General features: G+C 38.6%; 1 protein-coding gene across 2 annotated transcripts in view; it reads right to left on the bottom strand.

Moving 5' to 3' along the window:
• Positions 1 to 4,707: 4,707 nt before the first annotated feature.
• Positions 4,708 to 26,701, bottom strand: part of RTN1 (reticulon 1) — a 521,272-nt gene continuing 499,278 nt past the window's right edge. For both annotated transcript variants that reach the window (XM_071213902.1, XM_058293347.2), the window contains 6 exons: positions 15,462 to 15,669; positions 13,074 to 13,212; positions 11,468 to 11,537; positions 10,922 to 10,968; positions 10,779 to 10,837; positions 4,708 to 5,504 (listed from right to left, as the gene is read on the bottom strand). In XM_071213902.1, the coding sequence (XP_071070003.1) occupies positions 5,462 to 5,504; positions 10,779 to 10,837; positions 10,922 to 10,968; positions 11,468 to 11,537; positions 13,074 to 13,212; positions 15,462 to 15,669 (566 nt within the window). In that variant the 3' untranslated portion in view covers positions 4,708 to 5,461. The remainder of the gene's footprint in view (positions 5,505 to 10,778; positions 10,838 to 10,921; positions 10,969 to 11,467; positions 11,538 to 13,073; positions 13,213 to 15,461; positions 15,670 to 26,701) is intronic.

Below are 26,701 nucleotides of genomic sequence, written 5' to 3'. Positions count from 1 at the left end.
CTTGCACACATCAGCACTGTGCATGGGCCAGCTCCACATGGGTCAAGGAGGCCCGGGGTTTGAACCACGGACCTTCCATCCGCCTATTTTATAGTATTAGCTACAATCTTCATCTACAATAAAAATCAAGATGTTGTTGCTAGATTATCCTTTAGCTTCCTTTCAATTGACAAAGACCACCCCTTTTGGCCACAATCACATTTATAAATCAGCAATGTTAGTCATACTCACTATAATGCGTTCCTATCAACTCTATTCATTTCCACACTTTTACAATAAACCTTATTAAAAAATTCAACAGGAGTGGGTGTAGCTCAGTGGTTGAGTGCTCACTTCACATGTATGAGGTCTCAGTACCTCCTAAAAAAATTCTACGTACATTAAACATCGGCTCAATTCTCAACCCACATTCTATCTCCTGGTAACCTATACTCCTATTATAAGAATTTTCTCATCATATTTAGTTCATATTAGTGAGACTATAAAATATTTGTCCTTTCGTGTCTGGCTTATTTCACTCAACATAATGTCCTCAAGGTTCATCCATGTTGTCATAAGCATACTGATTTCATCTTAGAGCTGAATCATCTAATGACTTAATTTCAATGACTGTACTTTACAGTTCCAAAATTTGTTTGATTCCTTTTTCATTATTTCAATCTCTTTATTTTGTTCAGACAGTGTTCTGATTTTCTTTAGTTCTTGTGTATGAACAGCCTCAGGGATGATTTCTGCCAATTTTTTCCCTCTGTGAATGGGACATTGTTCCTGTTTCTTTTTGTGTTCTGTAAGTTTTTTTTTAAGATTTACTTTTTATTTTTCTCTCCCCTTCCCTGTCCCCCCCGCCCCCCAGTTGTCTGCTCTCTGTGTCCATTCATTGTGTGTTCTTCTGTGTCAGCTTGTATTCTTGTCAGTAGCACCAGCAATCTGTGTCTCTTTTTGTTGTGTCAGCTCTCTGTATGTGTGGTGCCACCCTGGGCAGGCTGGACTTTTTCATGCTGGGTGGCTCTCCTTATGGGGCACACTTCTTATGTGTGGAGCTCCCCTATGTGGGGGACACCCTTGAGCGCATCAGCACTGTGCATGGGCCAGCTCATCACATGGGTCAAGGAGGCCCAGGGTTTGAACCGCGGACCTCCCATGTGGTAGGCAGATGCCCTATCCATTGAACCAAATCCGCTTCCCTTGTAAGTTTTATTGAGACCTTGATATTATTATTAGGTTGTCATGCCTCTGAATATCTTGTGATCTCCTTCTTCTGGGATAGTAGTTTGTTGTTGTTATTGAAGAATGGAGGTGTTATTTTGTGACTTTTCCAAATGATTTTTGCTCCCAAACTTCTGTGCGGACTGAGGACCTCGCTGAGCAGATGAGCCTTCCTCATAGCTCTGAGGTGCCTCTAGAAAACCCCAGGTGACAGGAGAGGCGGGGGGAGGCGGGGCCTGGCTCGCTTCAGGGAGAGGAAATGTTTTCAAGCTGCTCCCTCTGTGCCTGGTGCATCCCCTGCTAGGCAGGCGTCCCTGCCAAGGTCCTGTGTGTGTGGGGCGGGAAAGCGTTTCTGAAGTCCCCCTTCTGGTCCTGGATCCCAGTGAGCCTGCCTGAGACAGCCAAGGGCGCGGTGGGACCAAAATCACTGCGGGCAGCCTGTTTGGGTTTTTTATTTTTTATTTTTGAGGTTAATGTCTCACTTACTATATTTGGCTGCCCTGTTTAATTTAGAGGTGACTAGAAATGAACAATAGGTTTAAAAAAATCACCCATACTATGAAATCTTTGAATTTTAAAAGGAATATGACAGTCTACCATTCGTCATTTAAGAGGTTGACTTACATTATGATTTAATGACTATTTCCCCTTATTTTATGAAAAGACACAAACATCAAGCATTTTACCTTCAAGAAGACAAAAAACAGAGCAGTTGTATGTTTAGAGGAAGAAGGCAAAGATGAAGTGTCAAATCATAAAGGCCAATTTAACCTTTTAGGGAGCAACCAGAGCTAACTGCAGCAGAATTCTTTAAAAAGATGAATATGACCCAGGATACAAAAGAATTCATTATAACTTACTAAAGAAAAGGAGATCAGCCAGATCAACTCTGTAATTTGAATTTAATATGACTAAATTGGATGAAAGAAAAAACAAAAAAATAAAAATTCATACAGAGGACCTCCAGCATAGAAAGCTCTCCAGGACCAGGCTGGAATCTGAAGGCAAATGGCACTTTTTCTCGGATCAGCAGAGGTTGTTTATTCCCCTCAAATCACTACCACATAGGCTAAGGCGCCAACACTCCCACCTGCTTCTCTACAGGTGGAAAAGTTTCCTAAAGTTAGGAGCTGTCCTGTTCAAGGACCATGTGGGGACTGCTGGAGCCCCACATAGTGAAGCAAAGCCACATTCCCAGTGCCTTCCTGTGAAGCAAAAAGCCAACCCACTACTCCACAGTGGCTCCTTACAGCAGAAAGCAAAGTGGAGACCACAGGTCTGAAATCTGCGCAGGAGGAACAGTCTTTATAGCAGCTTGAGGGCCATTCTGAGGCCTGGGGTAGGGAAAGAGGCAGATGATGTAAGCACTCACCTATTCCTTTATCCTGAAATGATCCATAAAACATGCCGTACTTTCTGCATTTACCCGTCCCCTAACTGCTTAGTTCAAGGAAAGGCTGTGGGAATTTTCTGCTGCTCACCATTTTCAGCACAATCTCCCTCACACAGTTTCCTGGGGTTCTGGTCTTGACCGTCTTCTTGACCAGGTTACTGGGCCATCACATTTGCCCCATCATCTCCAGGAGCGCCTACATGGCTGGCGTTTCCTCTACAAAGCAGGATATTATGTGTCCTATGCTTCATTTGCTACAATTCCACATTTATACTTTTCATTTTGCAAGCCTTGAGTTTCCTCGGTTAACTTTCTTCACCCCGCCAGCAAATGGAATTCCTAATTAGATCCTAACTAGATCCTAATTAGATTCTAACTAGCGGCTGCTTGTAGAAGGAATTCTGGGCAGATAGGAGGCAGGAAAGAGCCGCTGAGGCAGATACTGCAGGAGAGTAATTCTCCACACTAAAACCATTTGGAAGAAACTTTATCTAAAAGTTCAGAGGATGAAAAACATACAGAAAAAAAAATTCTTAACTGTATCCAGTAAACATTAAAAAAAAAAAATCAGGCACCAAACTAAACTTATTATCTTCCTTCCCCAAATCAGCTCTTCTGGGCTCTCAGCCCTGGAAAATGGTAATGTACCTGATGAGCTAGTCTTAAGTAGGGTTGCAAAGAGGGTGAGGCAAGTGAGCTCATAGGGAACCAAATTTAAGGAGGTCACTCTCTGGGTCAGCCTTGGTCTTCTAACCATATCTGGTCAACTGCCGGCCCCAGTCCCATCTCCCTGCACAGCATCTCTCTGAGCGGCTGCATGGAGGGTGTTTGGCATGCCTGGCTAATATGAAGGATCAGGCACAGGCTGAACAGTTCCTTTCTCGCCTCACTGTGGCTGTTCTAGTGGGAGCCTCATCATTTGTGACCTGGATGTTTCAGTGATCTCTTACAGACCTCTAATCTCCCGTACCTTGTACCCTCATTGTGTTATGTCACTCCCTACCCAAAGAATTAAGCCCAAACCTCTTGGCGCTGGCTTTCTAGTTTCTCCCTGAGTGGCCTCAACCCACCTTCCCAGCCTTACCTGAAACTACCATTCCCACCTTAAACACCTTACAATCTAATTCAGTTTATAACTTACCATTCTATGCATATACCATGCACTTCCATGCCTTAGTATCTTAGCTCATGTTCTTTCTTTATTTTGGGATGAACTTTCTCCATCTGGCAAAAGCCAGATCAGGATCCAGCCCAAAGACTCCCTCCCCCCACTTTCCACCCTCCCCCCCTGAATCCTTCTCTGCTGCTGTAGTCTTGGATCTCAGCTCCTATATCATTCTGCCTTTTTTTCAGCTAGCATTTGCACATAGCCACCTCCCTTCTTCCTACAACACCAAAACAGGAAGATTTCTTGGCTATTGGCATAGTGTCAGTTGCCCTTGCATCCCACACACCACTTTGCACAGAAGGACGACTCCATAAATGTTTATTAAACTCAGATATAGAACTGGCAGCTTTTAATAAATAATTATGACTTTTTTTCTCCTACTACTTTTATTTCTCTCATTCATTCACTTCTAACTCTCCATCTTTGGCTTTTGTCTTTAACGGTGGAATAAAATACACAATTGAACTTTTGCAGCAAGTAATCATTAGGAGACTTAGGTTGATAAAGGCAAGACAGTCATCTCTCATTCACAACCCTGTTCTCAGTGCTTAGCACAGTAGGTGCTCAGTAAGTAAGTACCAAAGGAGTGAGTTCATAGCAATTATGAGCATTTTATGCCAGAGTTGTGTTGCATTCTATTTTTAAAAGTTTGTGTAAGGATTCATATCCCTTTCAAAAATTTTAGCCATTTAAAATATCTGCATCAACCCTGCAGAGTAAAATATAAAGAGCGTTTCTTTCCCAGTTTTATCCCTCTTCTGTGATTTCCGTTAATAACCTAAAGAAGCAAAACACCAGGTTGTGGTTGGACCATGTGGCCCTGGAGACAAGAGTGAAGTGAGCATTTGGGCTCAGCCTTCCTGGCATGTCACATGACATCAGTGACTTTGTCTCTTGGAGTCTTTGCTTTCCTTTAAGACCATGAGAAGAGAGGGAGAACTTTCTACATTTAGTAACATTTATTTATGCATTCAGTATCAAGTACATAAGTGCAAATATTCAGAATTCATAATTAAGTCCATTAGGAACTACAGAGAAAGTAATACAAATTGTAATAAAGTTAACATGCTGGTACTTTTTAGTTACCATACATGTAAATCAGCCCGTCAATCCCAGATGACAAAAGTACTGCGTATTGGTTTTGGGTTTATTCCTTTATTTAATTATTTATTTGAAGTTATACAAAACTGATTGTTACCATAAGTACGGTCGACTGTACGTTGTGTGTGCTGGAAAAACACTAAAACATCAGCCTATAATTCTATATATTGTTATTAAAGATTACTCTGACCAGCAACCCGGGACATATAAGCAGTTTCCACTATTGCATCAGTGCACTGGGCAGAAGAGGCCTAGCCACAGGGAGCGTTAGAAGCTACAGAAGCATTGCAGAGAGGAGAAGAACACCGGTGAAGGGAAGATAACTTGGGCTCTCACCATCATGCACTTTTTTTTTTTTTTAGCAACACGAAATAAAAACCACATCTAATACACTTTTATCTATACTTTAGTGTTTGACACAAGTAACTCAAATATCCTAAGAGTACAGTGACAGCCTAAAAACAGCTGTCTTAAAGTGTGTCTCTAAGATTATGGTACTGGGGAAGAAACAATCAATTTGCAGTAATGTGTAAGAACAGAGCTGTTACCACTTCCACATTCCTGTTGTGTCCAGTTCCTGGTGGGAGATCAATTTACTCAGCGTGCCTTTTAGCGCCGGGGATTTTAGCCTGAATCCTAAAAAGACATAAGAGCGAAAGACAATAAATTGCAAGTGTTATTAATGAAAATATTTTGTGCTCATTATGGTTTGTAGTTTTAATTAGCTAAGTGACTAAATAGTTTCAGATTCCAGAAGTATTACAGTTTTTATGTGTGTCTATAAACATTCCTCTTTACACTCAATAAGAAGTGTAAATTGGATAATGAATGACCCAAGAAAGCCACATCCCTTAGATTATAGCTTTTCAGAGAATGGAGATCCAGGAGAGGACTCTGGGAGAAAGCAATCAAGACTTGAGCAATGTCCTTGTAGTCAAGAAGAGTGTATAATAAAGGCAGTAGTAATCGAGTGGCCTGAGGATGGAGAGCTGACCGGAAGGTTTGGCTACGTGGAGGTCACTGGTGACCTTGACAAGAACAACTTAAAGCGCTCAAGGTGAAGCCTTGACTGGAGTGAGTTGGGGAGAAAAGGAGAGGGAGAACACAGAGATAGCAGTGGCAGAAAGTTCTGAGAATTTTTGCTAAGAGTGGCAAAGAAAGGGAATGCAAGTTGGAAGGGGACATGGAGTCAAAGCTTTTTTGTTAATGCTGTTGTTTTCCCCCAAGACTGGAGATATTATTATGGAAATCAGCAAATGGAGGGAGGAACTGATAATGCAGCAGAGAGAATGAAACATTCTAATAGAGATACCTTAAGTCTATATACTGCTTTTCAAAAGTTTGACATATATTTTTTAGTTTTAAAAATCATAGAATATTGCAGTAGGCTTTTTAACTAATTCTACTTTTCTCCCAGTGTAGAAGTCCTGTGATGGTGGTCAACTAACTTCTACTTGAATATTGAATGTCAGGGAGCTCACTGCTTCATGGAACAATTGGTTCCATTATTGAGCAACTGTAATTGCTACTGATTTTCCTCATATTTCATTAAATCTCAGAACTGCTGGAATTTCCTCTCAGTGCCCTTTAGAGAAAAGTAGAAAACCTACTCCTTTCTTAATGTTAGACCTCCAGATATTCGAGGATGGCTATTATGTTCTTTTAAAGTGATCTCTTTTCCAGGATAATCACCCCCAGTAGAGTATAGTCTTCACTGACCATTTCTGTCAGAGTTCCAGGACCCCAAGACCCTGACCTCTTTCTCTGGCATTATTCCAGTCTACTAATGCACCTCTTAAAATATCCAAACCTGGAATCAAACACAGATATGGAATGACTAACATGGAATATAATAAGATTACGGCTTCTTCTAATTTAGACTTTTATACTGTTATTAATAACTTCTAAACTTCCATTGATTTTTTAAAAAAAGATGCCTCAGCCCATCATGCCTCATACTTGTCTGTGATCAATTAACCAGTTAAAATCCCCCAGGTACTCTTTACATAGGCTACTGTTACACCATGTCTCCCCTCTCCTTCCCTATCCTTTTTTGTAAAGTTGACTTTTTCGAAAACCTGAATGTAGGACTTTACTTTCCCTGCTAATTTCATTTTACTGATTTCAGTTCAGCATTGTTTCTTGCTCAACATCACTCAATTTATTTTGACTCTTGAGTGTGCCATCTCCTGAATTTGCTTTTGTTCCAAGTGTGTGTCAACCAGAAACTTCGTAAGTATATTTGGTTTTGTCTTCACATAATCATGTGAAGTAGTGGCATTAAAGTAATGGCATCAAAGGCAGGGCCCTGTGTCACATTACTATACCTGGCCCAGACAGATCTTTCATAGTTAATGAACATCCTTGGATTCTACTTTTTCAACCTTCTAGAACTCTACCTAATTATATTATTATCTGGACCATAATAACCATTTTCTACACAAGCATATCAGGAAGACCTGTTGAGTACACCACTGAAATCAGAATACTTAATGACTAGAGAGCAGTTCAGTAAATCCTCTGGTTTACTGAATATATTAAACCATGCTATTCTTGGTATTTACCTATATGCTTACAAACACATATGGGATTTTGCTTGAAATTAGGCATCCAATTTGTCAAAATGTAACTTCTAGGCTCTCTCTTATTTGAAAAATAGGACAGCTCTTATCCAACTTCAGTTTTCAGGGCCTTACTTCATTCTCTGAGATATATCAAAGATCATTAAGAGAGTTTCAAGGTAAAATCTCAGGCTATTTAATCTTTTTAGAATATAACTTACATAGACCCATAATTGTGAATTTACTTAAGGCAGATTTCTTATTAGTTTTTCATTTATTTAAAGCTTTAGTTCCCTCTACAATACTTATTTTGCCTTTTCTAATTTGAAGCCCTTTTTCCTTAATTTCAAAACTCTAAGTAAATAAGGTAGTGTTAGTACCCCTTTATTATCATTAGAAAACTGAGACACAGAAAGATTAAGTGACCTGGACATCGTCATCAATTCAGTCGTATGAACAAAGGTCTAGTACCGAGGTCTCCTGGGACTGTCCTCCACATCTCTCTTGAACTGACCTCTAAACCCTGACAGTGATGATAGTGATGATATCTATCATTTATTGAGTGCTTCCTATGTACCACTAAGGGTACTTTACAGATATTATCTCATTTAATTGCAACAATCCTATAAGGTAAATATCAATATTTATAATTTACAGGTAAGGAAATAGGCTCAGAGAGTCAAATAACAATGTATGATGACCTCATATAGCTAAAAGTATCAGAAATGGACTCAATATAGTCTGTCTGATCCCAAAGATCATTTCCTTAATCGTTCTACTCAAATGGCATGAATTCTTTTACTGGAATTATTCTAACATGGAATCAGAATTTTAGAAGTTAAAGGGACTTTAGAAGTAAGATCCCCCCAAGAAATTTCCTTCAAAATTTAGTGCCAGGAAAAACAAATTCTCTTGAAAACCTGTTCTTTCCTCCTTTCTGATAACAAGAGCTACATACTTTTTTTTTTTTGGTTTAGCTACCTAAGAGGCTCAGAGCCAAATCTGAAGCTCAATTACAGAAACCATATTATCATATTTCCTTTCTGTTTCTTCAGCCTTGATTTCCAGTTTTAATAATTACATTGAACATCTTACAATTACATGTATATGTAACAATTACATTGAATATGTTATATTCTGTATCATCTCTCCTTTCCCTCCATCTTAACCGGCCCATTCCTTCAACACTTTTGTTTGAATTATGATGGCTTCTTAGTTGTCAAACATCTCCCGTCTCTCCCACTCCAGTTCTTCTTCCATTAGATTGTCAAAGTGATCTTTCTAAAACATAAATCTAAGTATGTCATTTTCCTTCTTGAAAACACTGAGGTCTTGCCATTCCCTGTTGGATCACAGTCAAAATTCCTTATAGCACTCATCAGCTGGCTTCATCCTGTCTTTTTACTCGACCTTTCCACTCACTAAAGCGTTAGACAAACTGGCTGCTTCCCATACATGAACTACATTTTCGTGCTTTTCTGCTTTTGATTATATTAGTTCTTCTTCTTGCCATGTCTTTACCCTCATCATCTACCTGATAAATGCTTGCCCATCCTTCAGGGCTAAGGTCTAACTTCATCAGAGGGGCTTTTCATTATCTGCTCTAGGCAGGAATAGCTGTTTCCTCATCACCCTTACTTTGACATTTTACACAACAGCTATTATGGTTCTTATATTGAGTTATAGTTATCTCTGTAAATCTGTCTGTACTAATAGGCCGAGGGGTCTTCTAGGGCTGGGATAATCTCATTCATCTTTGTACCCTCCCTGCTTGTTATTTGCAGTACCCTGGACATAATAAGCACTCCTCTTTCTGGAATTAACCAAACAACCAACAAATAAACAATTAGCAGGCATGATTTGCTCAAGATCCCCAAACTAAGTATTGGACAACTTAGGACTAGAACCCAGATATTCCATCTCCCAAATTCCAAATTCCTATAGTTTTGTTCATTGCAAAAGTTCTCAAACATCTCTCTAGCTGCCAAAAAGTCACCATAGAATTCATTGTAATATAAACTCCTGGTCACCAGTCCTAGAAATTCTAATTCTATAGCTCTGTTGTAGAGTCTGGGAATTAGTATATATATATATTTTAAGCAGGTTCCCTAAGTTTGGGCATCACCAAGTTTTAAACTATACCATGCTAACATTCCTTAATACAAAATAATGAATATTTTATCCTTAGTTTGCTAATATTCATGAGATCTTTGTTACACTTGGATCCCAACTGATAATTTCAAGCCTTTTCAAACGTGTTGTGGATCTGATATAGATCCAAATTCTGCAGAGAATTTTATGTGTTCCTAATGACTTTAAGAGGAAGAATGTAAACTGCACACAGTAAAAAACAAGATCTTTATGTATTTCAGGAGAGAACCGCAGCTGATGTCATGCAATCTAATAACAGAGGAATTTTAGTTTAAAGGGGGTATTTTTTCTTGTTTTTTTTTTGTTATTATACATCTTTGTTTAACTACTTCCATTTAAATCTGACCATCACTCAGATCCAATCATATGGTAGTTTATGTCGACAAAGTCTAGTCCCTTTGTATTTGTAGCTGAAGCCCAGGATAACCTTTGATTAAAATAAAATTTTGAATAATAGTGACAACATAAAAACTATCATTTTAGATGGAGACACATCAAAAAAATACTAATTTACAAATTAGGGAAAAATACAAAGTTTAATGACCATGTTAGCATTGGATACTTAAGACTTGTAATTTCTTAATATAATAAGTTAACCTATAAATCAGCATCTATTCAAGATTCAGCTTTTAAAAGCAATGGTGTTAATTAAATAAAGAGACACACATACACACCTGTTGAGTTGGAGTGGTATAATTTATAAAATTTAAGTAGATATTTTTTTTACAGATTTTAAAAATATTTAAAGCTTTAAGAAATAATTTCAATGGTTTAAAAAGCCATTAGTGATTCTGGTTAGAATACTGGATAGCAATATTCATTGTTTAAAAGATTGAAAATGTTTGTTAATTATTTGTATTTTAATTAAACTGTTAAAAATTAATATTACTTTTCTGAATCAGGCTTCCTTCTCTCCTCCAGCTCATCTTGTTCTTGCACAGAGGTCAGTCCCCAGACAGATTTTAACAATTTATCAAACTCATTCATATTGATATCTGAAATAAACCACTGAAAGTATAATATTTATACTTTTCTTAAAGAATATGATTGGGACGAGAACAAATATATGACTCAAATAGTGAATGATGATCATAAATGGATCTATTATTTTATTACCCATTTTTTGCCCTTACCTAATCCACTCAAATGCCTGCTTAAAACAATGTTTTCTTTTTAAGAAGTGCACGATGTAACTTACTTTGCCACAACAGCATTTATGTGAGTCCTTACAAGTCCCAGATATTGGTCAATCTGTGCCTACAAAAAGAAAGAAATAATAAGCACATCCAAAGTTCATGAGGTCAAAATTTAACATGAGTGATTGACACACAAAGAACTTACCTGGTGCTTAACATACACTACAGGTAGAGTAAACATTGAAACCACAGCTGGGATAAAAAACAAATACAGTATTAAAATTCTGAGTGTTAACAGCAAAAATAAGCTTAGTTTATATTGTTATTTAATATTATAGCACTAATTATAAAAACCAGCGTTTTAGATAAAATAGGACAGGGCAGTTTACAAAGAAAATGTAAAGGCACTGAGTCCTTTATAGACATTATATCATAAATCCTAGAATGAGGGTAGACTGTGCCCCCTTAAGATGCAAGTTAATCTCTATGAAAAGATGACATATATATTATCCAATATCCAAAAATATATTAGAAGCCAAATAAAACTAGTTGTGGTTGATGAGAAAAAGCTTCAGAATAAGAAATTCATTATTAATGTGTAATATAAATCATTTTCTTTCATTAAACTCTGATGGTAAAGGAAATGCTCTGTACTCAGGGATATCTGTGGTGTTTGTTCCTAAGAATCTGCCAAAACAAGCTACTCATAGCTAACAGTCTAGGAGGCATTATATTCACGGCATGTCTTTACCCATGAGCAGCAGGGTCAGGCCATTGAAGAGGGCGCCAACGTAAGTGAGGAGCCACATCAGGACTGCAAACTGAAAAAGAAAGGACCCTTAGGGCTCGTAACACTGCCAAGGGAAGAGAAAAGGCTCATTTCATTGATTTTTTAAAAAAGATTAGAATTTAAGGCAAAATACATCATGATTTCAATTGGAAATATAAAAGCAATAGGTATTGAAAACTCATTGCAGAATCACGAAAAGGGGATTCAGTGCTTATTTCTCTCAGAACCCTTCAAATCGCTTTATTAAAAGATCTAGTCTAGGATTGGCAAACTATCGCCCTTCACTTGTTTTTGTATGTGCCTGTGAGATAAGAATGTTTTTTTTTACATTTGTAGTCAAAATATAAACAAGTAAAACAAGAACTCTTTTTCATGACATGTAAAAATGATATGAAATTCATTTTGATTATATTTTCAGTGTCTACAGATAAAGTTTCATTGACACAAAGTCATTCATTTACGTGTTGACTTTGGCCTTCATGTTATGATGGCAGAGTCTGTTAGTGGTGGCAGAGATTATGTGACCTGCAAAGCCTAAAATATTTACTTATTTACTTACTATCTGGCTCTTTACAGAAAAGGATTGCCCATCCCTGATATGACCCACGATATTTACATTACAAATACAAATAGAAATGTCACCTTAGGTAAGTAATTATAATCTCTCTGGTATCTCTTTTTAGTCATTACTCGGCAAGGCATCATTCCAGGAAAGCACCTTGAGGGTCAAGTCCACATCACTACTGTTTCTTCTGCCCTTCTGGGAACAGTTTCCAGGCAGCCCTGTGTCCTAAACCCTGGCAGGGTGTGTCCAAAGGACTCTGGGAGCCCAGAAAACTCACAACAACCTCACCCAGGCTTTCTCCCATCCTGCTCTCAGCCTTGCCTAATCATGACTGATTAAACCTCATTTATATCTAAGTCACAGGGAGGCCAAAGCAGCTTTCCAGAGAAACCCAGTGCATTCCATGAGAGCTGCAGAGTAAGACCAAGGAGCTCTGGATCCTGGCCGAGGGTTGGGTCTGGCACACCTTAGTCCTTCAATCATTTCTCCTGAGTCAAACTTTGTAAGGACACTTGGACCTCTAGCTATTAGCACAGTCCAGAGTCTCTTTAGGTAAAAAACCACATCTATTTTTTTGCATCCCCAAACTAGATGAGTTGTTTTTAAAAAAAATATATATATATATGTATTTTTTATTTTAGAATAAATTTAAGAAATTGCCTAAAGAATTTTAAATAGTGATAACAGACAACCTGGTATGTTCTAACAAGTATGGAATTAGAGGCTGTGTGATCTGGGCTTGATCCCTGCTCTGCCAGTTATTCACCGGGCAACCTCGGACAACTTTTACAACCCTTCTGAGCCACACAGGTTTGCCATCTGTAAAATGAGGGGATTAGACTCAGTGATTCCAAGGCACCTTATACCTAGAGGTTTTCTGCACTTTAGACCATAATTATCACTTGCTTTTTATTATTCTCCATTATGTGGTGGTTTGTAATACTATAGCTGTAGGGAAAACAAAACTCAAGACTGTAAAGTGAACGGCTTAAGCAATCATACTTTTAAGGAATCCACCAGGTCCTGGACAAGGAAGAGCCTCCTCAGTTCTTTAAGCGTGTTGTTCACATAGAATTGCAGGCAGTCCGTGTACTTCTGAATCTGCTCCTGAGAAAGGGTGATCTCGAGCTCCAAGTAGGCCCTGTCAACAAACCATCCCCACAGAATTCCATCAGAGACAATCACAAAACAGGCTGGCTGGCATATTGACAGGCCTGCCCCTGGATGGCTCAGTTTTTCTTCTCTCTCATCTGTGAGGATGGCCAGGTGGGCGAGGGTGCCATATAAGATTGCCTCCAGTGCACTGGGGGATGCAGAAATCACAGCTCTTCATGGGATGTTGTGATTGCTTCTGTCTAGCAAAGACAGAGCAGGAGAGCGGGAGCTGATAATTCAGGGAGTCTGGCTGTGAACAGGGAAGTCAGTCTGAAATTATCTTATTTACTGAATTCTCCATAAATCCCCCAGTCCAGCAGGCAATTGTGAAAGCCCCATTTCTTCTCGGCTGCCGGGAGACATTTTCTTTTTAAATAGGTAAGATAGCTGAAAATCCTAGATGCCAATTCTTGTTGCTCATCAAAACATTAAGAGTTCATGTTTAAATTCTGGAATTTAATGCTGGATTTTATTATTTAGAAAGCACTGAAAACGCAAGTGATTTGGGCCATATTAAAATGCTCACCAGTTTTATTAAGACAAGACTTTTTAGTAATTACATTTTTCATATCTAAAAGTCAGTCCAACTTCACCTTCCTCCTATTTGGCCATGCTCACCCCAGAGGCCCGTCTGCCCTCTTGCCTCCCCTCCTTCCCCTCTTTGACAATAGCACCATGTTACTGACCTAGGGGGTCATCCTTAGAGTTCATCCTTAGAGTTAACAGTGCTTTCCCAACTCTGGGAATTGAGATGAAAAGAGTAAAGCCAGGGTTAGCCTGAGTTTTAGGGAAACATTTACAATTAAAAGTGGGAAAATACTGACTTATCTAGAAAGTGTATATGAGTTCAAAATGTACTCCAAGTCAGATATTCCTATTACTGACAAAAACGAACTCAGCCAGAGGGAAGTTTTAAATGTTAAATTAGTCTCTCTTAGGAAGATAAAGTAGTTGAACTCATTGTAGTTAGTCTTCTTCTTATAATTGGGTATTGGAAGCTGTAAGCCAAATGAGAGATAAGTCTGCATGCAACATGACAGTTTCAGGACCAAGCACATTTGAGAAGCAAGCCTCAAGTAGATGGCTAAGGGCAGAGGCTGGGACATGGAAGGCTCTAAATGGTCATGAGCCAAGGCCGCTGAAGTGGCATTATATACACCCTGTTAACAGGACATGCCACTTCTCTGCTCTTCCCAAGTTCGGGGATGGGAACTTGTGGAGCCAACCTAAAGCCCATAAGATCCACTCACACTGCATTAGGAGAAGGCCAAATACATCCCAAGGGCAAGAATGCCCAGACTGTAATTGTCTTCCACCCTGAGGCCAGGGACCAGAGACTGAGAAGCAGCCCTTTCCCTCTGGTCAACAAGCTCCCCCACAGAGGGGTCTTTTCCCCTTTTAAGAGCCTGGTGCCACCCAGGACTTGATTCAGCTGCTGGGAGGGTGAGTCAGGGGGATTCAGAGGAGTTGTGAGTGAATGACTGAGGCTGGCCCAGATGCCATTCTGCAGCATCCACTGGACTCAGAACTTTGCCTTGTTACAGGAGGTGAGGAGAGCTGCAGGGGAGCCTGCCCTCTGGGCCAGGCACGTGCGACGGCCGTGGCCCCGCAGACTACCACCGAGGTGAGTTGGGGGTGGGGTTAGGTGACAATACTCCCTTTCTCAGCTACATCAAACTTATTCCCTTAGTTAATACAATGCCTTTTAAAAATATATTTATTCCTTTTCGATACTCTAATCTGATTTCTCCAGTAAAAATACATACAGGAGGACACATTTTAGACCGTTCCTGAACTTTGCACTTCAGGCTTTTGGTCCTTTGGTATTAAACCTCCAGGGAGAGGCACGGAAATAAAAAACCCCACAGGTCCTGGCTGTGTGCTATTTACTGGCTGCACGACTCTGCAAAAGTCACCTCACTTCTTGGAACATCAGTTTTGCTATGTGTAAATAAGGATTATAAAGTCCGCCCTGCCTTCCTCACTGAGTGGATGGATTAAGTAACTGTTGAAATACACCTTCAGGTAGAAAGCATTGTACACATATACAATGAGTTACGATTACTTTTAGTAGTAGCAGTAATTAAAGTATAAAAAAATAATAAAGCAGTAAACCTCCGAATAAGGATAACTGAGTCCTTTCAGAAACTCACAAGCAACAATAGACATGAAAACACTGGTCTGAGACCGAGAGTGAATCGTGGGCGGGGAGGGCTGGTCGGCCGGGTCACTCACTTGAAGGGGTGGCCCTCGTCGGTTTTCTGCACAGCTTGTAAAACGGACTTGTAGATGCGGAAACTGATGGTGGCCGAGAGCGCGGCGAGGGCCAGGTAGGCCACGACGCTCACCACGCTGAACTGTGTCAGGGAGAAGAGCAGCAGCAGGAAGCTCCCAAACACGATCCCGGTCTGCTTGATGTCCCGCCAGTACAGCAGGTCGATAGCTGTGAGGAGGAGACACAAGCACACACTCCCCTTAGCACGGGAAGCGCCAACACCAGCCGCCAGGTGCGGGCCTCAGAACGGCGGCCCCTGCAGGCCCTCACCTGGCATTTGGGTTCCTAGGCACAAGAGAGTAAACGTGTGGCTATGCCCGGGGTGCTTACTGTCATTTCATCGTGATCTGGAGGAATCTTATCCATCCCTGACGATAGCTGACAAATTCACAGATAAGAAAAAGCCACTGACTCTCCTACAGTCGTATATTTGTCTCTGGGTTTGTACGGAGGCCCAGATTATATGACTTGGGAAGAAAATCGAAAATATGGAGGACTCCGTATTTTCCTACCTGTCCTTTCTTTTGGATGCATTGATTATGTGCACCTCTTGGTACCCTGCTAAGTTTATATCTCAGTTGCAGCCTGTTGATATGTTCACCAGTCACACGGCTTCCCCTACTGCTGAGGAGATGTGGTGTCTTCGGTGACAGGGAGGACAGGCCAGAGACCCCAAGCAATCCAAAAAACATCTGGACAAAGGCATGGCCTGCCTCCAAAATGAAGGCAAATCTGAGGCCCTAATGGTAGTCTCAAGAAAGCCTGGAACTGACATTTGGATTAAACCATTTTGTACAACATGATGTTTGCTTCCACTCTATGATTTAAAAATCCAGAATGCAAGGCTTTAAAATCTACATATCTGCCATTCAATTCTTACCTTCTTTGAATTTAGAAACAAATAATTCAAAAGGAAAAAGCCATGATGATTCAAGTGTGATACAAAATGGAAATATTTCGATTCCAGTCACCAAAATATGAAAAAAGCCATAGAAACTTTGCTGAAGAATGTATGCAAATTTATTCTCCAATTAGCAAGTAACAAATAGTTTTTATAGAAGGCTTAGTCAATCAATTTTTGGAAAGGGTAAATAAAACATAATATTCACATGTCACAACCAAATGAAAGTGGCAGTTGCTTACACTGTTTCATGTGCCACATACCTGGAGATACCAGCTTAACAGAATCAGATGCCAATCATTTGCTCAAAGGAAGACGGAGGCGACCAGGTTGAAGAGAGCAGAGAGCTGCTCCCATTATATTTGAGTATGCAATTAGCTGATGAACAGTACTGAAAAGGGTCACCCCACCTGGGCTACAGAGGTGACATAAGAAATGTCATAGAGCAAAGAATTAACCCCCTTGACAGCACTTACTTCAGGTTGGCTGGAGAATAAATCAGGGGGTTAAAGGGGAGAAAGCACTTTTATAAGCAGACTGAGCACATACCCCCAGCAAGCTAGATAGAGTTTACTTTTGAGCTGATCCTCCCTCCATCACCACCTACTGTCCCTCCCCTTCTTCCCCCACCCACCATCAATGACATTAACTCAGAACAATTCCAGTAGGCAGCCATTTCACTGGGCATAAATTTGTTCCCTTTCCCATACAACACTTCTGCAATGTAGGAAGTAGTGGGGGTGGATCACATGCATGGGCTGGGATGAAAAGATTTTTGTCTGAGTAGGGTTAGTCCTACAATTTGGTTTCTGGATGCTATGGGAAAGTCTGTTGCTCCAATATCTGTTGCTCCAATACCTCTCTTCTCTTCATGCCCCAATCACCAGTCACACTGACTCACATTCCACCATTAGGAATTCATTCCTTTGGCTTAACTCTTTCTATCTTCAAAGAGTTTTCATCGTCTTTTTTTTTTTAATGCAAAGATCCCAGAGCTAGATAATGCATTAAAGGTTTGCGTATCATTAACAAAAGTTTGAATGAGTTCAAATAATTTTCCTTTTAGAAGAATTTGCTGAGAACAGAGCACCAAAACATTGATCCTTTTCAGGCAGAGAAGAGGAATGTTTTAGAAGACATGACCTGTAAGAATCTCCTGGGGCCCTGAAAGTAGAAGGGAAAAATAAGAGAAGAAGGGATCTCCATGGATGCCTGGTTCCCCTGGGCTTGAGTGGATTTGATGACAGGGCATCTTGGTAAGGTGAGGCCTAGGTCTAGACCAGCTGAACTAGTAGTCTTGGGGCACTGGAGCACCTTCATATTTATTGTTTTATGCAGTGAGAGGGAGGGGAGAATAAAAATGGAAACTAAAACATCATACCTGAAGTGTTACCTTTTCCACATTAGTTCACTTATTCAGTATTTGTAGAGCAAAAACTAAGTGCTAGGCACCAGAGATATAAAAATAAATCAATTGTAAAAAAACAGGAAAATAAATAATAATTAAACTATAACTTCTGTTTTACTGTGCCCACAGACTCATGGCAGACACATTTGGAAACAAGAGAGCATGATTTGTGCTACAGGTGGTACGAATTAGTGCTAGGGAAGGCAGATACATCCATTTGTGAGATGTAAAGGGACACAGGAGACCCTGCAGGTAGTTTTAAGGCAAAGAAAGGACAGGATTTACTATTTTCAAGTGGATTACACTTAAAAAATTGCTAGACATCTGTTAAAAATGTTATACCCTTCTGCCTCTAAGGAAGCCAGTGACTCTCCTACCACCTGTCCAAGTAGCCTGAGGATGGCAGGCAGCAGGTCCCAGCTTTACCTGAGGAAATTCAGACAGAGAGCACCAAGTGAGTAATTTTAATATGGTGTAGGATCATTGCAAAATAGATCTTTCAATCAACTTGCTAAGATTGCTGAAAGACTTTCATTTGAAGGTAACAAAAGAATCTGTATTTTAAAAGAATGAGATGAAGATTCTGGGTACCTTGTGACATGATAATCTATTTACATAGATTCTGAAATGTTAAAAGCACTTTCATATATTATTCATTTAAACCTCACAATAAACTACATTAGGGTTTATAACTGGTAAAGAGGCTAAAAGTCAAGAAACGTGTACCTTGACTAGCAGATAGAAGCAGGATTAAATCCTAAATATGACACTTTCCATAAAACAAAAACAGTTACCTCTCAAACTGTATATGTCTGCAAAATTAATTTGAGGAAACCTAATTAGATTTAAATCTGCCTTTGGACCTAGATATTTAAAATGAATCTTCTCTTTTTTTTTTTTTCAAGTGAAAACTAGTCATCAGTTGTAAGCAATCATTGATCATCTATTATTGGGAAGCACAGGAATAAAGAAGTCATAAAATTTTGTTCCTTTTTTTTTTTTTTTTTAAGGTTCTGGGAGCTGAGACTGAACCTGGGACCTGGGAAGCTGGTGTTCAAACACTGAGTCACATAGGCTTATCTGAGTTGGTTTTTTCATTTGTTTTGTTTTTTGTTTGTTCTTGTTTTTTCAGGAGGTACTGGGAACTGAACCTGGGACCTCCCACTTGGGAGGCAGTCACCCAAGCACTTAAGCCACATCCACTACCTGTTCCTGCTTTTAAGGAACTTAAAGTCTAGTTGGGAAGATTGAACATTCACTTAGAAATGATTTACTTAAAATCAACACCAATATATCCTGTGTTGTTGGAGGGGACTGCGTTAAGTGCAAGCAAAAGATGGTACTGGAATTGATAGGAGAAAGGGGATGTGGGAAGGTTTGTGAATGTGGCAAGCAATTTGTTAAGGAGATGGGTGGTTAAAGGGAAATATTATGAAGGATTAGTTGACAAGAATGGTGACTAATTAGCTGTGGGAGAAAGGAGGAAGTACTAATTAAAGGTGAAAGTAACATTTCAAATCTGGGTGACTGATGAGTATCACTGACAAAAATAGGAAATCTGAGGATGAACTGGTTTGGGGAAAAAGCTGGCACTTGTTTTTAAACTTAGAGATTCTGACGTGATGAAGCAGGGCATTTTGACGCAGCCTGGGCAGGACATGAGATAAGGAACATTAGCTGAGGCTTATTATTATATAACAATATTTGCTAATTTTTGAAAAGCTTGGAAGTTAAATGATTTGTGTTTTCTAGGCTTTGTCAAAGTAGCTGTGTTAAATTGACAAGTAATAATAATATATATCATTGGATATATATATATCCAATATCCAATGATATTCAGATGTATAGGTACAACAGACAATTGGAAATGCAGAAATACAGACTGAAATTCACTGACATGGGTTGAATATTTACATTTGGGTGTATTCTGAGTGGAAATGATTATTGAAGCCATGTCAGTGGAAGAAATCTATAAAAGAATGGAGGTTAAGGAATATACTTTAGGATGAGAACATATTTTGAGGGATGAAGGAGTAGATGGAGCTATAAAAACAGAGTCCTATTTGAGTGTCGGACCCAAAATGGTGTCAGTCATGGCAGTCAAACAGGCAGTAAGTTTCCAAAAAGAAAGCGACAAGCTACAGTGAAGTAATGTGGACAGAATCAGGGAAATGAGAACTGAGAAAAGACCACTGGGTTTGGAGACTGGAAGGTCATTCATATCTTTGGAGAGAGCAATTTGGAGACGAAGTGGAGATGAAAGCTTCATTGTAAGGGGTTGGGTAGATAGTAGGAAATGGAACTAATGAGAATAGATTCCTTTTTTGGGGGAAAGGTGGAGTTCAAAGTATAAAGAAGATGCTAAATGGAATGGTAGTTTGGAGGGTAGGAGCATCAGAACACCTTTGAGTTGAGCAAAACTTGGGAATGTTGTGGAAAGGGAGTTGTGAGGATTCTGGAGAGAGGAGGTATTTGATAAAGTAAGGTCTCAGAGGGTGTGGGAAAGGATGGGATGAGTCATAGCTCTTTCTTATAAAAGATGAAAGGAAGAAGGGATTTGTGAAGATACAGAGTCATTTTGGGAAGGAATGGTGTTGCTATCGATATGTTTTGATGTGGAAAGGGAACTAAAGTGGCTTGAGGTAGATTAACTCGATCAAATCCTCCATGGCAAATGAGTCCTGAGAGCAAGGCTTGAAAGAGTAGAAAAAGGTGAGAACTCCTCTCTCCAATACAGTATCAACGAGCTGTATTATGTGGCTACTGAGTATGGAAAATGTGGCTTGTCCCAACTGGGATATGCTGTTAAGTACATATATACTGGTTTTCAAAGACTTAGTACAAAAAAGGATCTCATTAATATTTTTAATACGGGTTACATGTTGAAAGGTTAATACTTTGGATAGATGGGGTTAAACAAAATATCAAAATTAACTTTGCCTGTTTTTGTATTTTACTTTTTATTGTGGCTGCTAGAAAATTTAAATTACATAAATGGCTCATGTTATATTTCCATTGGACAGTATTGGTCTAGAAAATATAGTAAATATTCCAGACAGAAGGCATAAAAGGACTGCCAGAACATAAAGAGCATTTGGTTAAAGTTAGCAGTCAGCAGGGCTGGGTGCTGGGTGTTCTAAGCAGTAGATGGTGAGGTGGCCCAGGGCTGAGAGTCCCTACAAGGACTGTGACCAGAGTCATCTAAGATCTCAGAGGAAAGAATTAAAATGACAACCCTCCGCTCAGGCCGGGAACGAAGAGAGTCAAGACAGTTGGGAACTGATGGGCTGGAAGAGTGGCAGTGGCTATTTGTGGTCGGAGGGAGGGCAAATGGCTCAGAGTTCTGATGATTCAGTGGGAAGGGTGGGAGGTGATGAAGTGATAAGAGAACTTCTGTATTTCAAGTCCACTGCATAAATGCCAATTTTTTCACATTTTATGTCTGCTGAGAGTGATGTAGGAAGCTTTCCCCAATCCAGAAAAACACATATTTGAATGAAGTTTCCTTAAAACACAAGGAAAAAGGATTAAGTAACTCTAGAATGACAACAAATTATCCCAAGTAGTTATCAGGTACAGCAAAGTATACTTTTCCTTGCCTTCCCAAATCCCCCTAATGCAGAAAGGTCATGTGAGAGTTTAAACATCTGTGTACACATTCACTAGGAGAGGAATATTGCTGTGTTGCTCTGCCAGTTATAAAAATTAGAATTGCTTTGCTAAAAACTGAGAAGCAAAGCATTTTGTAAAATGGCTTTGAAATGCCAATGGAATTTCATAAATGCAACTGGGCTTTGGTGATCTTATCCAATTACCCCATAGTGCAGGTATGAGTATACTCTGTAGCCTGACTGGAAGTAACTTAGAACTCACCTAGTCAAAATGGACAGATTTAAAGATTCCTAATGTCAAATGTGATGCAACCACTCATATTTTATTTATAGGGCAAAATATGGCATAAATGGCTAATATAAAATATAAATAAATTTCACACAATTATCTACATTATTACACCATATTCTTAAATGAATTTATTTATATTCCATCTAGGTCCAGAACACATTTCAGGTGACATTGCCTTACTGCTATATGACAAGTAATATTACTTTTAAAAAGATCAAATGGAATAATGTAAATTACTGTTCATAGATAATATCAATATCTCAACCAAATAATATCCTATTATCTTTATTTACCTTTTAGTAAGCTTCCAATATTTGACTACCTTATGAAAATTACTAGAAAGCTAGAAAAACCTCAGTTCTTTACAACCTGGTGTCCAAAGCATGGACAGAAATGCCAGTTTCTCCAATTTTCATGAAGCAAATAAAATATCACCACAAAATATTAATAAATGAGAGCAGTAACTTTTGCTATTTTAACTTTCCTTTATTTTGCTATCAAGCTGGAGAAACATAACAGAAGCAGATGTAATAAAATAAAGACACACAGAAACATTCAAAGATGACATCTTCTGGCCAACTACTCTGTGACTTTCATTTACCATGCAACAATCTCCCACATAAATTAACATTTTATATGGTAATCCAGGAGCCTTGAACCCTGTAGGAATGCCATTTCCAAGGCTCTTCCTCCACACCTCCTAAATGCAGCCTATATGACTGTGAAGAGAAAAATGCCAGCACTATTGTTAGATGTTTAAATAATTTCAAGATTATTTTTATAGGGAGGACATACTACGATTGGCATTTCCTATACATAGTAAAAAAAGTCTAGCATTTATCCCCCACAGATGATCCTCCACTTTCTAAGTGAGCTTTGATGGCCCAAAGGAAAATGAACAGTTTGATTGCCAAAGTCACAGCCAGCATCAATTTTTGGTGCCTTCCATCCATGGGAGACAAAAGCAAGCATGCTCTTCTCTAAGGACTACCCCTCAGATTGGACCGAAGGCAAGAACTGCTTTTACACCTGTGAAGGGCCTCGCATTTTCCTGAGTTGAAAGCTAAACGTGACTCCTGTTTACTAGCTGTAACTGCAAAGCCATTCTCATTTTCTTGATGCTGTGGGCCTGGCCAGGAGGCGAGGCAGCAGGGCCCACGTATTTAAGGCAGTGTGGCCAGCATCTCCTATGAAACCTCCGGCAAATCCAGGGGCTCACCTGGAGGGGGGTCTCTGTAGGGCAACCAGGCTCAAAGGAAGAGACGACTTGAAGGAAAGTCAAGGCAGGATTTGGAAACGGGGTAACTGAGGCCTACAGGAAGATTTTCAAGGAACCAAATAATGAATGTTAAAAGCTTTTGGATCAGAAAAAAATACGAAATCAGTTTATTTGGTCTTCATAAACCACAAAATCTGAATGAAGCCTATGCCATACTTCTTAAAATCCATTTTTAGTGGAAGTTAATATACAAGAAACATGGAAGTGGACATGCTGGTTCATTTAATAAAAATGAATATATTTTAAATTTTTGGACAAGACCACAACGGTAAAAAAAATGTTTCTTGAACAATGTAGAAATAAGAAAAGGTAAAAATGATCCATCATACCATTTTTTTATCCAATAAAATATTATGCCCCCCATATATATATATAATGTCCTTCCTTGATGCGTGCAGTCACTAGATTTGAGGTTTGCCAATCTGCAGTTTGGTGAAATACTTCTGAAAGAAGGAGATAAAATATGACCACATTTGAAGAACACTGAATGTGAAATAGGTGGAACTGCTATGAATTCTAAAAATTAAAACCTGGTACATTCATCCTTTTCATTTGTTCAAAATTAATACCAGTTTTGGCAAAGAACTTGTTAGTAAGGCTTGACTTTTTCCCCATTTTGGTATTATAGCAATAAAGGAAGAACTTAAGGGTCTTATTTTGTGAAACAATAAAATAGCTTTGCTTTATCTTCAGATATTTAAAAAACCATATTTTGGGGAAATAGAACTCTGTACTTCTAAGTTCTAAAATTCCTATTTTCTTATCTCATGTGAAATAAATGCTATAAATTTAGAATACAGTTGTAATAGTTATCAAGGTTTTGTAGTAATAATTATTAGCACATGCTTCTTAGGCAAGAAGATGATTTTGAAATAAGCATTAATGCCAAATGCATGGTTTTCAAATGATCTTAACTATAAGCCAGTCATGCTTCTTGGAATGCCTGTGTGTACTTTCATAGGAGCTGAAAGGTGAAAACAGTATAAATATTAACGCATAGGCCAAATAGGCACACAGTTTAGGAGGGGTTGAGAAGGATGGGGAATTTGGTTGTGATGTACATTTAATTACTTCCAAAAGGAAAGTGATATTGAGAGCTACCCACTCAAGGTCTATTTCATGTTAGATTTTGTTTTACTGGATTCAATGGATAGTAGAATTCAATTTTATTCTAAGTTCATTTAAAATAATCAATTATTTTCACAGTTCTTATTCCAGAATGTATTAACTAATCCAAAGATGAAAAAGAAAATATCATAGACTATCATTTCAAATACAAAGAAGAGAGTCCTTTGATAAATGATGATGAAGGACAGGCCTGTTGACAATGACGGAAGATTTCATCCACAAACTCTGTTAACATGTAGTAATCATACCTGTTAGTCACAGAGATTCAGAATTACTATTTTTTTTAGAAATCTGAGAAAAATAATAGATTTGAAGATGTGGATTTAGATCAGCATTTTTACAAGCCTTTCTCATGATAGTGAATCTTCTTTTTAAAAGTTAGACTTGGAAGAGAGTCCATCTATATAAACTAAAACTGAAACATGTAATTAAAGAATAACTCTAACCTATTGATATTTATCATAATATTTTTTCTTAACTTTAGGAAGGAAAAGAATCTATACCTGAATCTCAACAATTCTTTGTTTCACACTATATCAGTTTCTTTTACTTCAGTTAAATTCAGATAAAAATTATTTTAAGTACTTTTTAAAATATGGGGAGTATATCTTAGTGGTTGAGCTCCTGCTTCCCATAAACAAGGTCTCAGGTTGGATCCCTAGTACCTCCTAAATATATATATATACATACACACATATATACACATACACACATATATACGTATACATATATAAACACACATTCTTATTTTATAAAATCTGTTTTTGTCACCTAGTTTTCTAGCTTCATTTTATATTTGTATATAGAGAAACTAAACCACAGTAATCAAATAGTAACATTAATTCTGGATGTCAAGACTTTGGGTGATTTCTGGCTTTCTTTTGAAATTCTTCTTTGTCCAAATTGAAATTTTCATAATGTGCAGGTATGATTCTTAGAAAAAAATGCCATTATTCTCTTCCAAAACTTTGTAATATTACCTGTATAAAGATCCTCTTGAAAAGGATAATATGTTGTGATAAAAGGAACACTTTATTTCCAATAGAGTAATCGACTACCTCCACTGGCACATTATTGACATAATGAGAGTTTTCTTTTGTTAAAAAAAAAATCCCCAGCTAAGTGAGTTTTCCCATTGGAACACATTAGAATCTCCAAAGAGGGAGTCTGAAAATATAATATTTATGTTGTAATATTTGTATAATATGTACTTAATGATATGAGTCTAAATTCTGATTTTGGTAAAGATGGTATTGGTCTGCCTTTATGTGTGTGTGTAAAATTGTTTTTCCCAAAAGCCATTTTCAAAAGGCAAATGTTTTTTTCAATTACTGTGGCTGAAACATATTTCCTCAGTGCTGGGATGCTTGGCTGTTTAATAAATGCTTTGAACTAACTCTTTTCAGAATGGACTACTGCTTTTTGATTAAATCTTTTGGAAAGCATCTCATCCCTATGAATGTTTTAAATGCCAGGAAGCAGTAACTACAGACTGCTGTCAAAAAAAAATAAAGGGGGAGCTGACCCTGAGCCCCAATCATGTGACATGCACCATCCCTACCATATCGCCAAGCAGCTCTCAGGGTGAATTTGTTAAATACAGCAAAATCTAGAAAAACATCTTTAAATCATCAACTTAATCATGTGGATCAATGGTTCTGGTCAAATTTTCTTTCCCTAGCAGAGTACCATTTGGATTTAGGGAGCTTGGTAGGGTAGTTAAAAGTGTAGACCTTCGGATCAGACAGCCCTGCATTCAGGACCTAGTTACGTTCTAGAGTCCCTCTCACTGACCCTCTCAATGCTAAAACCCTTAGTTTCCTTATCTGTACATCGAGAGGAACAATAATCTCATAGAGGCTTAAGTAGGATAAGATGTGTAACCAGAGCTTTGGAAAACAACTGGCACATAGTTAACATTGATGTTAACATCAATGGCATAGATTTATCAAGATGACCCTCTTGCTGCTGAAGTTAGCTTTGTCTGTGAAGAGAGAACCAATGTGAAAAACATCTTGGGAAGAGGCAAATGAGAGTTCACCTTTGGTAACTCACTATCAGTATGACAGGTGTTGGAGAGTTAAGATGGGAAGAATTCTGGACTTGAAGCCGAGAGAGTCATGTTTTATTACACAATTTGCACCTTATCCTAAAACCTTGGTCAAGGCACTTAACCGCTTTTGGGCTTCATGTTTTCCAACGGTAAACTGAAAAACTCAAATGAAAGGAGGTTTGGTAAAATGGAAGCTATGTAAACTTGAGAGATTATGAGGCCAACAAGACTGTCATTACCAAGATAATTCATATTTTTACAAAAGCTATTGAGGGAAAAGCTAACCCCTGCAGAGGCAGATGGTAGTGTAGTGAGAAGTGAGGGGTTCTGGGGTCAGACAGTCCAGGTTTGAATCCAGCTTCTGCCACTACTAGATGTGTACCCTGGAGAAAGCCTCAGTTCCCCTATAAGATGGGAATAATAATAAAACACCTCATAGGATTTGTGAGGATTAAATGCAATAATGCAAGCAAAACACTAAGTGCTCAATAAATATTAATATTTCTGTTATCTGCATGATTAATATCC

This window comes from Dasypus novemcinctus, chromosome 3 (genome assembly GCF_030445035.2).
Source record: "Dasypus novemcinctus isolate mDasNov1 chromosome 3, mDasNov1.1.hap2, whole genome shotgun sequence".
Lineage (NCBI taxonomy): Eukaryota > Metazoa > Chordata > Mammalia > Cingulata > Dasypodidae > Dasypus > Dasypus novemcinctus.
The sequence above is the reverse complement of the archived record's forward strand: the minus strand, read 5'-3'. Positions and strand labels throughout refer to the sequence as shown.